General features: G+C 34.0%; 1 protein-coding gene across 1 annotated transcript; it reads left to right on the plus strand.

The window, feature by feature from the left end:
* The first annotated feature begins 11,849 nt into the window (after positions 1 to 11,849).
* On the plus strand, positions 11,850 to 13,434 carry LOC139846793 (caffeoyl-CoA O-methyltransferase 1-like). Its single transcript, XM_071836324.1, has 4 exons — positions 11,850 to 12,084; positions 12,204 to 12,348; positions 12,786 to 12,917; positions 13,005 to 13,434. The coding sequence occupies exons 1-4, from the start codon at positions 11,912 to 11,914 to the stop codon at positions 13,296 to 13,298; spliced, it is 744 nt and encodes a 247-aa protein (XP_071692425.1). The 5' UTR covers positions 11,850 to 11,911; the 3' UTR covers positions 13,299 to 13,434.
* The last annotated feature ends 256 nt before the right edge of the window (positions 13,435 to 13,690 follow it).

Genomic DNA, 13,690 nt, shown 5'->3' on the forward strand with positions numbered 1-13,690 from the left:
CTAATATTTACATGTTGTAAGAACATGTAAGCGTGAATCCTATTGATAGATCTATCAGGTTTGACAACCCCAACCAGGATAGTCACTCTAGTATCGTAAACGGTTGCATAGTACTTCGTTTTTACTACACTTGGTACAGTGTAGGGAAATTTCATAATAAAGGGAATATGCTACATTTATGGTTAAGTATGGTTACCGAAGCGCTTAACAACTTATAGAATATCTTTATTGAAATATTTATAACTATGAAATCTTGTGGTCTATATTTATATCGATGCTAAATTTAAACCTATATATCTCACCAACCTTTGTGTTGACTGTTTAAGCATGTTTATTCTCAGGTCCTTAAGAAAGTCTTCCGCTGTAGCATTATCTGAGCAAGCTGTGCATGGAGTCTCATGCTTTTGCTTAAATGAAGAGTTGCATTCAATAAAACATTTGTCATGTATTATATTCGACTGTTATGTCACGTGTGTAACATTTGGAAACCGATGTATTATGGGGATTATTTCTTAAATAATCGCCCACTTGTTTAAAACATGCATTATGTATAATAAGGGTGTGTCTTTTTATGAAATGAATGCAATATTTTCTAAAATGTATCATATAGAGGTCAAATACCTCGCTATGGGACCAATGAATAACGTACCGCGTTTATAGTAATATGGACAAGTCGTTTCAGTTGGCATCAGAGCAGAGGTCTTAGCGAACCAGAAATTGCATTAGTGTGTCTGACCGATATTTGTTAGGATGCATTAGTGAGTCTGGACTTTGACCGAACTTGTTTTTGAAAACCATTACTTATCATTTTTGGTCGGAAATTAAATATTATAATATGTAAATATTATGTGGTATATTACTAATGTGGTAGTTAATGTGTGATAGATGTCTACTTCTAGCACCAATCTCATTATCACATTCAGCGACTCCGAAGTTGAATCTCCAGTAAAAGTACCAATCATCGACTTATCTGATAACGACGATGACCCGAAGGAAGGTGTATCAATCATCTATATAACTGATGACGATGATGACCTGGAGTCGGATGCATTTTTGGAAGACTCACAATTCCCAGAGGAACCAGAAGAGGAACCTATAATCGACAACCCAGAAATTCCAAAAGCAGAAACTAATAAAATAATTATTGTACCAAGTGCTCCCGATGCTACCACACCTAGTCAACCATGTCTTACCAATAATACAGAAATGTCATCTACGGAACCCCAACCAAAACCTAGACTTACCACTGAAATACGCACTCTGACAGTAGGGAAGCGAAAATTCTATGATTTCCCAGATTTCTTTGAATTCCCAAGGAAGCCTCGTCGTTTCTAATCTGTTTTTGCAGCTATTCGACTTCACGCCTTATATAATAATATATTATGTGCTATATTTCATCTTACATATGTTTTATGTAAATAGTGGTATTGAATTATTGTAAAATATTGTACCAAAAGAATAATCGTGAAGTATTAATGCATTAAGTTTTTCATGATAGAATATTATCATGATTGTAGTAGTTAATTTGTGTACTATCTATTAAGTATGAACTTTAACAGGTAGGTACTACCCGAGCTACAATTATAAAACGCTAATAAGAAAAAAATGCTTTTATAATAATTGGTTCATATTATTAATATGCCACGATGTACCATTAATTACTTGCTACATCTATAATATTCTATGTGATTAATTATCTTATATGTTTATTGAAGAAACATGGCTCGATTAAATCGAATGACGGAACAAGAAATTGAGGAGCTTATCAACCAACGCGTAAACGACCGAATGCTTTGGGTCGAAGTGGCAAGAGCAGCAGCAAACAACACAAACCCTCATGTTTGATACTCATATAAAGCATTTCAAGGTTGCAAACCTTCATCATTCAGTGAAACAGAAGGACCAGTCGGTTTAACCCGATGGTTCGAAAAACTGGAGTCTGTATTTAAAATCAGTGGTTGTGCGGAAGGGGATCGGACAAAGTATGCTTCATGCACATTACAGGATGGTGCACTTACATGGTGGAAAAACTATGTAAAAGTTGTAGGGGGCGATGAAGCATATGATACTCCTTGGGAGGAATTGAAAAATATGCTAATCAACGAATACTACCCAAAGAACGAGGTTAGGAAGATGGAAGCCGAGTTACGAAATTTGAAAGTTGTCAGAACGGAACTTACCAACTATAACAGGCGATTCATGGAATTAGCCTTGTTATGTCCTGAATTGGTACCAACGGAAGAGCGAAAGATTGAATTGTATAAAGATGGTCTGCCAAAGAACATCAAGGCCAATGTTACAGCATCCAAACCCAAGACAATTCATGAAGCTATCACCATGGCAAACGAGCTAATGGATCAGATCATCCTGGATAAGAACGCATCAAATACCGATGCCAAGGTATCGGATAATAAAAGAAAGTGGGATGGAAACCGTGATCGAGGTCACCAGCAACAATCTCTCAAGAAACAGGAAACCACGCATGGTGCGTGTAGTAGTTTAAGCTCGGGTTACAAAGGGCGTAATCCCTTATGTAACAGATACCAAAAACATCACACTGGTTTTTGCAATGTGGTGTGCAATAAATGTAATCGAAGGGGTCATCTTGCTGAAGATTGTTGGGTTCCTGTTACAAATACAAATGGCACCAAGACTCCTGCCAGCAATGCAAATAGAACTTCCCTGGCTACTGTTACTTGTTACAGGTGTGGGAAACAGGGTCATATTAAGAGCCAGTGCCCGAATCCAGAGAAGAATAACGGACCTGCACGGGGAAGAGCATTTGTTATTAATGCTAGAGAGGCATGTGAAGACCCGGAGCTTGTTACGGGTACGTTTACCATTAATGACTTATCAGCATCTATTATATTTGATACTGGTGCCGATAGAAGTTACATGTGTAGAGACTTTTACGCTAAATTGAATTGTTCATCATTACCTCTAGATGCTAAGCACATGATTGAGTTAGCTAATGGTAAACTAATTAAAGCCGATAAAATTTGCCGTGATTGTAAAATAAGGTTAACCGAAGAAACATTTAAAGTTGATTTGATACCCGTAGAATTAGGAAGTTTTGATGTAATAGTCGGCATGGACTGGATGTCCAAAATAGGAGCTGAGGTTGTGTGTGCCAAGAAGGCAATTTGCATTCCTCGTAAGGATAAAACGGCAGTAATGATATATGGAGAGAAGGGTAACTCAAAGCTAAAACTCATTAGCTGCTTGAAAGTCCAAAAGTGCTTGAAGAAAGGGCGCTATGCTATCCTAGCACATGTTAATAAAGTCGAAACAAAGGAAAAAGAGAAGAGCATCAACGACATGCCTGTGGCAAGAGATTTTCCTGAAGTCTTTCCGGAAGAGTTGCCGGGATTATCTCCATTTAGATCTGTAGAATTTCAAATAGATCTAGTACCAGGAGCTGCACCAGTGGCTCATGCTCCATACAGACTTGCACCGTCTGAGATGAAAGAAGTTACAAATCCAGTTACAAGAATTACTGGACCGTGGATTCATTCGACCGAGTACTACACTGTGGGGAGCTCCAATTTTATTCGTCAAGAAGAAAGATGGATCCTTTCGAATGTGTATAGATTACCGCGAATTAAACAAGTTAACTATCAAGAATCGGTACCCATTACCGAGAATTGATGACTTGTTTGATCAGCTGCAGGGATCACATGTTTACTCCAAAATCGATCTAAGATCGGGATACCATCAGTTGCATGACAAAGAAGAAGATATTCTGAAAACCACATTTCGGACACGCTACGGTCATTATGAATTTTTAGTCATGCCGTTCGGGCTGACAAGGGCACCAGCTGTATTCATGGACCTCATGAATCGGGTATGCAGTCCGTATTTGGATAAGTTTGTTATCGTCTTTATTGATGATATTCTTATTTATTCCAAAAATGAACAAGAACATGAGCAACATTTAAGGTTGGTGCTGGAACTGTTGAAGAAAGAACAGTTATATGCAAAGTTTTCTAAGTGCGCATTTTGGTTAAAGGAAGTACAATTCCTTGGTCACATCGTGAGCAGTCAAGGAATTCAGGTCGATCCTGTGAAGGTTGAAGCCATTGAAAAATGGGAAACCCCAAAGACTCCGACGCAAATACGCCAATTTTTGGGTCTTCCTGGCTATTACAGAAGGTTTATTCAAGATTTTTCCCGGATAGCCAAACCATTGACAGCATTAACACATAATGGGAAGAAGTACGAATGGACTTCTGAACAGGAAGCCGCATTTCAATTATTGAAGAAGAAGTTGACTACATCGCCTATTCTATCGTTACCTGAAGGAAACGATGATTTTGTAATTTATTGTGACGCTTCGCGACAAGGTTTTGGTTGTGTCCTCATGCGACGAAAGAAGGTTATTGCATATGCATCCCGACAACTGAAGATTCATGAACAAAATTATACGACTCATGATCTAGAATTGGGAGCAGTGGTGTTTGCATTAAAGATTTGGAGACACTACTTGTACGGGGTTAAATGTACTGTGTATACCGATCATAAAAGCCTTCAACATATCTTCAACCAAAAACAACTGAACATGAGGCAACGTAGGTGGGTCGAGCTGATAAACGACTATGATTGTGAAATTCACTATCATCCCGAGAAAGCAAATGTAGTAGCAGATGCTTTAAGCACGAAGGAAAGAGAGCCGATTCGAGTACGGGCAATGAATATGAAGATTCATACAAACCTGACTACACAAATAAAGGAGGCTCAACGAGGAGCTCTTACAGAAGAAAACTTTGGAAATGAGATGCTCAAGGATTTAGACAAGCAACTTGAGATACGAGAAGACAGAACCCGATATTTTAATGGACTTATTTGGGTACCGAAGTTTAAAGGGTTAAGAAAATTGGTTTTGGATGAGGCACATAAGACGAGATACTCGATACATCCCGGAGCTGAAAAGATGTATCAAGATCTTAAGGCACACTTTTGGTGGCCAAATTTGAAAGCTGATATTGCAACATACATTGGAGAATGTTTGACTTGCTCCAAAGTCAAGGCGAAACATCAGAAACCATCAGGTTTGCTTCAACAACCAGAAATTCCTGAATGGAAATGGGAATGTATTACTATGGATTTCATCACGAAGCTACCAAAGACTGCATGGGGTTATGACACCATTTGAGTAATTGTCGATCGTCTCACCAAATCTGCACATTTCCTACCTATGAAGGAAATGGATAAGATGGATAAATTGGTACGATTATACATGAAGGAAGTTGTTTCAAGACATGGAGTACCTATTTCTATTATATCTGATCGCGACAGTAGGTTTACGTCAAGGTTTTGGCAATCACTACATGAAGCTCTAGGGACTCGTCTGGATATGAGTACTGCATATCATCCTCAGACCGATGGGCAAAGTGAAAGGATCATTCAGACTCTTGAAGACATGCTTAGAGCATGTGTGATCGATTTCAGAAACGGATGGGATAAATATTTACCATTGGCAGAATTCTCGTATAACAATAGTTATCATACTAGTATTAATGCTGCACCATTCGAAGCACTTTATGGAAAGAAGTGTAGATCCCCTATCTGTTGGAACGAAGTAGGTGACAGACAACTGACTGGTCCCGAGATCATACAGGAGACTACTGAAAAGATTGTGCAAATCAAGGAGAGATTGAAGACCGCCCAAAGTCGTCAAAAGAGCTATGCTGATGTTCGAAGGAAGCCGTTAGAATTTCAGGTTGATGACATGGTTATGTTAAAGGTGTCACCTTGAAAAGGTGTGATACGCTTTGGTAAGAGGGGTAAATTGAACCCAAGATACGTAGGACCATTCAAAATCATCGAACGTATTGGATCGGTGGCTTATCGACTTAAGCTACCACAACAACTTGCTGGAGTACACAATACCTTTCACTTCTCAAACCTAAGGAAATTCCTTGCAAAAGAAGACCTCACTGTTCCTCTTGAAGAAATCCAAATCGACGAGAAACTGCATTGTATAAAAGTGCCTGTCGAAATCATGGATCGTGAAGTCAAACGGCTCAAGCAAAGAAACATACCTATAGTCAGGGTTCGTTGGAATGCTCGAAGAGGTCCTGAGTTCACTTGAGAAAGAGAGGACCAGATGAAATAGAAATATCCATAGCTGTTTACAAACACCGCCCATTGAATAGGTATTACTTCAAATTTCGGGACAAAATTTCTTTAACGGGTAGGTACTATCATGACCCGGATTTTTCCATGATTATATATTGAACAATATTAATATTTACATGATTAAATGTTTCCAACATATTAAGCAATCAAACTTTTTAAGACTTGATTAATTGAAACAAATTTTATGTAAACGTGTGACCACCCAACTTGTCCGATGATTCACGAACGTTATAACTTGTAAATAACATGATAATATATATATGAACTTATATATATATTTAAAATGATGAAATTATAATTAAGTATCTCATTAAGTATATTAACAATAAACTATATACATAAAATGAGACTACTAACTTAAGAATTTCGAAACGATATATATACGTAACGATTATCGTTGTAATAACGTCTTAATATTTATATATCATATTAAGATATATTAACACACTATGTTATCATGATAATATAACAATTTAACATCCCATTAGATATAATAACAATGGGATTAATTACATTTAACAAGGTCGTTAACTTAAAGGTTTCGAAACAACACTTACATGTAACGACTAACGATGATTTAATAACTCAGTTAAAATATATATATATATATATATATATATATATATATATATATATATATATATATATATATATATATATATATAGTGTATTAAGATATATTAATACACATTTGAAGGACTTCAATACATATATCAAAACACTCTTACTTAACAAAAATAATCACAATTGTATTCCCATTTGTTTTCACCAAGAATTTTACTCGTATTCGCTCGGTATTTGCACTCGTATTATACCCACCTTCTAGATGTATTTACTATTGGTATATACAAATAAAAATCTGCTCTTTAGTAGCTTTAAATGATTAAAGAACATGTGGAACCAACCATTTGTCAAGTAGCATGAATTATTTAGCAAGAAAACAAAATTAGGAATCTTTTCTTTCTTTATAAACTAAAAACGTTTTTATGCATACACACCATTTCTTCATTCCATTTTCTCATACTTACACTCCCAATTCTCTCTCAAAATACTTCTAACTTCATACTTGATCATCTCCAAGTATTTTTCCCATCATTTAGCTTCAATTATAAGCTTTAATCATCATAAAAACAACCTAGAATCAAGAAATTGCAAGATTACTTCCAATCTTTTTAATCCAATCCAACAACTCATCTAAGATCAAGAACTTCCATATAATCTCAGTAACTTTTCATTCTTAATCAAGGTAATAATCATATCCAATCTTTGGTTTAATTCCTATAAACACAACTACCTTAAATCAAGTAGTAATCTTACTTGAACTTGTTTTCGTGTCATGATTCTGCTTCAAGAACTTCCAAGCCATCAAAGATCCTTTGAAGCTCAAGTTATTTTCTCATCATTTCCAGTAGGTTTACCTACTATACTTAAGGTATTAATGATGTTCATAATATCATTCGATTCACATATATATAACTATCTTATTCGAATATTTAAACTTGTAATCACTAGAACATAGTTTAGTTAATTCTAAACTTGTTCGCAAACAAAGTTAATCCTTCTAACATAACTTTTAAAATCCACTAAACACATGTTCTATATCTATATAATATACTAACTTAATGATTTAAAACCTGTAAACACGAAGAACACTGTAAAACCGGACATACGCCGTCGTAGTAAAACCGGGGGCTGTTTTGGGTTGGATAATTAAAAACTATGATAAACTTTGATTTAAAAGTTGTTATTCTGAGAAAATTATATTTCTTATGAACATGAAACTATATCCAAAAATCATGGTTAAACTCAAAGTGGAAGTATGTTTTTCAAAATGGTCATCAAGATGTCGTTTTTCGACGGAAATGACTACCTCTTTCAAATATGACTTGTAACCTATAACTCCGACTATAAACCACTACTTTTTCAGTTTAGTTCTAAATACTACAGTTCATTATGAAACCATAGCAATTTGATTCACTTTAAATGGAGTTGTAATGAATATTTGGCGAGCAAAACAAAATATGCTAAAATTAACGTTGTATGGACGAAATTTATATTGTAAAAACTATATTAACCATATCTTTGCTAACTTTTCCTATATATATTTGGACATGTTATCATTAGTATAACAAAATATTATAATCTTAGTTAATTCCGAGATTGTATATATATATATATATATATATATATATATATATATATATATATATATATATATATATATATATATAATAATCTTGGTACATTCCATGACAATAAGTATACAATACGTTTTGATAAATCCTAAGAAAATAAGTATACAATACGTTTTGATAAATTCTAAGACAATACGTATACAATACGTCTCTGGGTTGATGCAAAGACAATACGTATACAATACGTCGTGGGGTAATTCTAAGATTATATATATTCCGATTATTGGACTGTTGGACATTTCGGACTATTTTAGACTACTAACAAAGGACTACTAACATAAAAATGTTAAAAATTAATATATAAGTATTCTATGAACTTGTTTTATTTTATTCACATGTCTTACTATTATCTGAATCATTATTATTGTTATAGGTTCGTGAATCGAAGGACGACGACCATATTTTTAATAAGCTGAAAACTTATTGTTAATATACTTTTACTACCGTGAGTATATAGTCCCATTTTTAAACTTTAAAAATATTTTGGGATGAGAATACATGCATTTTATGTTTTAAGCCATGGACGCAAGTACTTAAAATATATTCTACGTTGAGTTGTACCACATTGCATATCTTCCCTAATAGCTTGGTAACTAATATTTACATGTTGTAAGAACATGTAAGCGCGAATCCTATTGATAGATATATCGGGTTTGACAACCCCAACCGGGCTAGTCGCTCTAGTATCATAAACGGTTGCATAGTACTTCGTTTTTACTACACTTGGTACAGTGTAGGGAGATTTCATAATAAATGGAATATGCTACATTTATGGTTAAGTATGGTTACCGAAGCGCTCAACAACTTATAGAATATCTTTATTGAAATATTTATAACTATGAAATCTTGTGGTCTATATTTATATCGATGCTAGCTTTAAACCTATATATCTCACCAACCTTTGTGTTGACTGTTTAAGCATGTTTATTCTCAGGTCCTTAAGAAAGTCTTCCGTTGTTGCATTATCTGAGCAAGTTGTGCATGGAGTCTCATGCTTTTGTTTAAATGAAGTGTTGCATTCAATAAAACATTTGTCATGTATTATATTCGACTGTTATGTCACGTGTGTAGTATTTGGAAACCGATGTATTATGGGGATTATTTCTTAAATAATCGCCTACTTGTTTAAAACATGCATTATGTATAATAAGGGTGTGTCTTTTTATGAAACGAATGCAATATTTTCTAAAATGTATCATATAGAGGTCAAATACCTCGCTATGGGACCAATGAATAACGTACCGCGTTTATAGTAATATGGACGAGTCGTTTCACACCGACATGTGAGTCACCTAACGAGACACTACCGACCCGTAGTTCTCTTCACCCATAACCTCAATAAATCACCATCTTGTGACATAACGCCCAATAGTCACGATGTGGCACCTAAGGCCCACATCGCGTACGAGTAAATAAACCACATACATACATGTATAAATATTCCACTCACCTCGATTACAAGAAAGCCAACTCCGGCTTGAGCTTCTAATCGTCCAACGTGAATCACCTAGATAATTCACAAACAAATAAGCTAAACACTCTAGCTTATGCCCAAAACACCATAAGTGCAATTTCGACCCACTTGCACATACCTTACATTGACTAAGTCAAAACTCGCCCAAAACACTTATAATCACGATTAACTAGCGATTACATTCTAATCACGATTAACTAGCGATTATATTCTAACATCATAATTTACTCAAATCTTAAATGATAAACACTTATTATGCCCAATTTGACCCCAAACCCTAATTTTGACCCATTTCAAAATTAGTTAACCAAAATACACTCAACATGGGTTTCAACACACCCAAAATCACTAAACCTAGTGATTAACCCATTTTGCAAGTCTTGAACTTGACCAGAACAACAACCAACCCAAAATCCACCAACGACACCACAAAACCCGATTACTAGCATCACTAAACTCACTTCATGAGTTTAAATGGGTTTATCAACAATTTAAGTTCAAACTCTAACTTGAATATCAAATCAAACAATGAAATTCGGAGTTAGAACTTACCACAACAACCAAAACGTAGCTAGGAGCGAGATGAACAACTTTAAAACCCAAGCTTTGGTGAGAATCCAACTCCTTCTTCTCCAAATCAAACTCTCTCTTTCTAAACTCTTTCTCTCTCTCTAGAATTGGATGGGAGTGTTTGTGTGGATGAAATGTGATCCACAAATGGAATCTAGATCAGTTTTGAGGGCTCCAAACCGACACCCAAGTGATTTGACCAAAATACCCCTTTTTAAAACCAAATAAAACAGCTGGTCCGTCAGTATATTTGGACGGCGTCCCAAGTATTGGACGGCGTCCAATGCTTCACTGCCGGACGGCGTCCCGAATCTTGGACGGCGTCCCACTTAGCTGAAAATGAAAACAAGGTCTTACATTTAAATAAGAAAAAAATGTAGGTGAAAACTAAAGGGTAAAACTGAAAAGTAGACAAAAAATTCGTGTAACAGTCCCTTTTTCTTAAACAGTTTATTTTTTGCCGTTTGACTATTAAATTAGGTCAGAAGGAGTATAAAATCATTTGTCCAATAAAATTCAAAATTATATATTTCGATAAATTAGTTACGTACTTTTAACTTCTATGACCAAATAAACATTCACATTAGAGTAAAAAATCTTATATTAAGCAAACTTAACACAAAAATTGTAATAGTAAATAGCGTAATTAAAGTTCATCATCATCATTTTTAATTGTCTAATTAATGAGGGAATAACAAATGATAGTAAATCAAGATTTAAGTAATGCATATATAAAATTACATAAGCTCTTATAACACACCTAAAAAAATCAAATTTAACTTTAAGTAATGCATATATAAAATTACTTAAGCTCTTACTAAATTACATAAGCTTCGAGTTTGATTTTTAAAGTTTTTTTTTTTCAACTTTAACTTTAAATTTATTTGTTTGTGTTTTATATTTTTTGATGAAATTTATATGAATTGTTTGATTTTTGAATGCATTTTTATTTAAATTAACATTAATAAAAAATTATATAACACAAACTAATAAATTAAAGAAAAAGTTGAAAAAAAAAAAAAAAACTTTAAAAATCAAACTGGAACTACTAATTTGGGATGAAGTGAATATTATTTTAGTGGTTAGAAAAAGAATCGAATGCAATTACATATTAACCTAGATAAGTCGTATACATCTTAATAATAGTACTATCCACTATTCCACTCTCCATAAAAAATACATGAACATAAAAAACCTTGGTACCTACCCATTTTATACAATTCATTGAATAACCTTAAATTACTAAAATGGAAGAGAATATATATATACATTACTCCGTATATTTATGTAAATACTTCAAAGTAACAAAAATACAAAGGTGTATACATTTCACCAACTATTTGCCCACCATAGAAAGAAAAAAAGTCACTCCCACTTCACCCACCAACCACCCAACCATTTTCAACCCCATTCACAATATAATCTCCCTTTATAAATACTCTTATTCCATTCCTTTTCATTTCAAGCTCAAAACTTCATCTTTAAAGCAATCTTTTATCATCAACCATTTACAACTTATTCACTACATAATCATATGGCTACGGTTAACAACGGTAGCGATAGCCAACCGGCCAAACATTCAGAAGTTGGACACAAAAGTCTTCTTCAAAGTGATGCACTTTATCAATACATTCTTGAAACTAGTGTTTATCCAAGAGAACCTGCACCCATGAAAGAGCTACGTGAGGTCACTGCTAAACACCCGTGGTACGTACATACGTTAATTTTGCATGGATTCATGTTTGATCTTGTGTACGCATACGTTTCTTTTTTTAAAGTTGTACAAAAATAAAAATGTTTTGTTTGTTTATTATTTGATGATGTAGGAACCTTATGACCACGTCAGCCGATGAAGGACAGTTTTTGAACATGCTTTTAAAGCTTATTAATGCAAAGAACACCATGGAGATTGGTGTCTACACTGGTTATTCACTTTTGTCCACAGCTCTAGCTCTTCCTGATGATGGAAAGGTACAATTTTAGTTTTGAATTTAATGGATAAAGTTTATTTGTTCATGTTATTTGTAATCGTTTTAACCTTTTGCTTATAAATTTATACGAGTAATGAACATGAAATGTATGTTGAAATTTTCTTGATTTCATTATTTAAAAAGAGTATAAAAGATAATTAATACAACTAACATTAAATATTAAATAAGATATTACGAGTATATTTTTATTAGATGATGAAATTTTGCTTTCAGGTTATTGTACTATTTGGCCTAACATACATTATATATTACATTATTTATTATTATTATTTCACTTTATTTGTAAGTGTTACATTATTGTATTGTATTTTTGAATTGGCTCATCTTATACTGGTTGGACGTGGTATCCAATAGCTGAATTTAAATATTATGACGTGTCCTAATCAACAATTATTTTCGACATATAACTTTTTTCAGATATTGGCATTGGATATTAACCGTGAAAATTACGAAATTGGCCTTCCGATCATCGAAAAGGCTGGTGTCGCTCATAAGATCGACTTTAGAGAGGGTCCTGCCCTTCCGGTACTTGATCTTATGCTCGAAGACGTAAGCATCAAAGTTTATTTATTTTGAATTAAATTTTATCAAACATTTATTTTTTATTTACAAGTTGTTGATTTGTTTTATAAACAGAAAAAGTTCCACGGAAGTTTTGATTTCATTTTCGTGGATGCTGATAAGGATAACTACCTTAACTACCATAAGCGATTAATCGATCTAGTCAAGATCGGTGGAGTAATCGGTTACGACAACACTCTATGGAACGGGTCACTGGTTGCACCACCAGATGCACCTCTAAGAAAGTATGTTAGATATTATAGGGACTTCGTTTTGGAACTTAACAAAGCGTTGGCGGTTGATTCACGAGTCGAGATATGTCAGCTTCCAGTTGGTGACGGAATTACTCTATGCCGTCGTATAATCTGAAGATGCGGATTGATTAATTGAAGGAGACGAATTGAATGACTAATGTTTTTTTTTTTTTTTTGTTGGTGTTTATATTTCTATCTATGTTTTACTATTTTTATGTGTTTTCGTATTAATGAAAAAGCTATGAACTTCATATTATGCAAATAGATCATTATATAATAAGATCATTTTGCCAATTATTGTCTTAAGAGATTCATTTGTCATTCGTAACAAAATTAAGTAATCATATAATTAACGAAATCTATAATGGATACGTACAGAAAAATTGGAAAGAGAAAGATGTCCCTTCAGAAACATTTAAAACGTGTAAAAATGACTATTTTAAAAGCAATGTTAATCAGTTAATGGGTGGTGTTAAAATGAATACAGAATAAATAATACTGTCTCCG

This window comes from Rutidosis leptorrhynchoides, chromosome 5 (genome assembly GCF_046630445.1).
Source record: "Rutidosis leptorrhynchoides isolate AG116_Rl617_1_P2 chromosome 5, CSIRO_AGI_Rlap_v1, whole genome shotgun sequence".
NCBI classification, from domain to species: domain Eukaryota; kingdom Viridiplantae; phylum Streptophyta; class Magnoliopsida; order Asterales; family Asteraceae; genus Rutidosis; species Rutidosis leptorrhynchoides.

Excerpts from the sequence above, each read along its gene's own strand:
- LOC139846793 (XM_071836324.1), top strand. The coding sequence starts at position 11,912 with ATGGCTACGGTTAACAACGGTAGCGATAGCCAACCGGCCAAACATTCA. Across the intron at positions 12,085-12,203 it reads GTCACTGCTAAACACCCGTG|GAACCTTATGACCACGTCAG; the intron begins GTACGTACATAC and ends TTGATGATGTAG. Across the intron at positions 12,349-12,785 it reads CTCTTCCTGATGATGGAAAG|ATATTGGCATTGGATATTAA; the intron begins GTACAATTTTAG and ends AACTTTTTTCAG.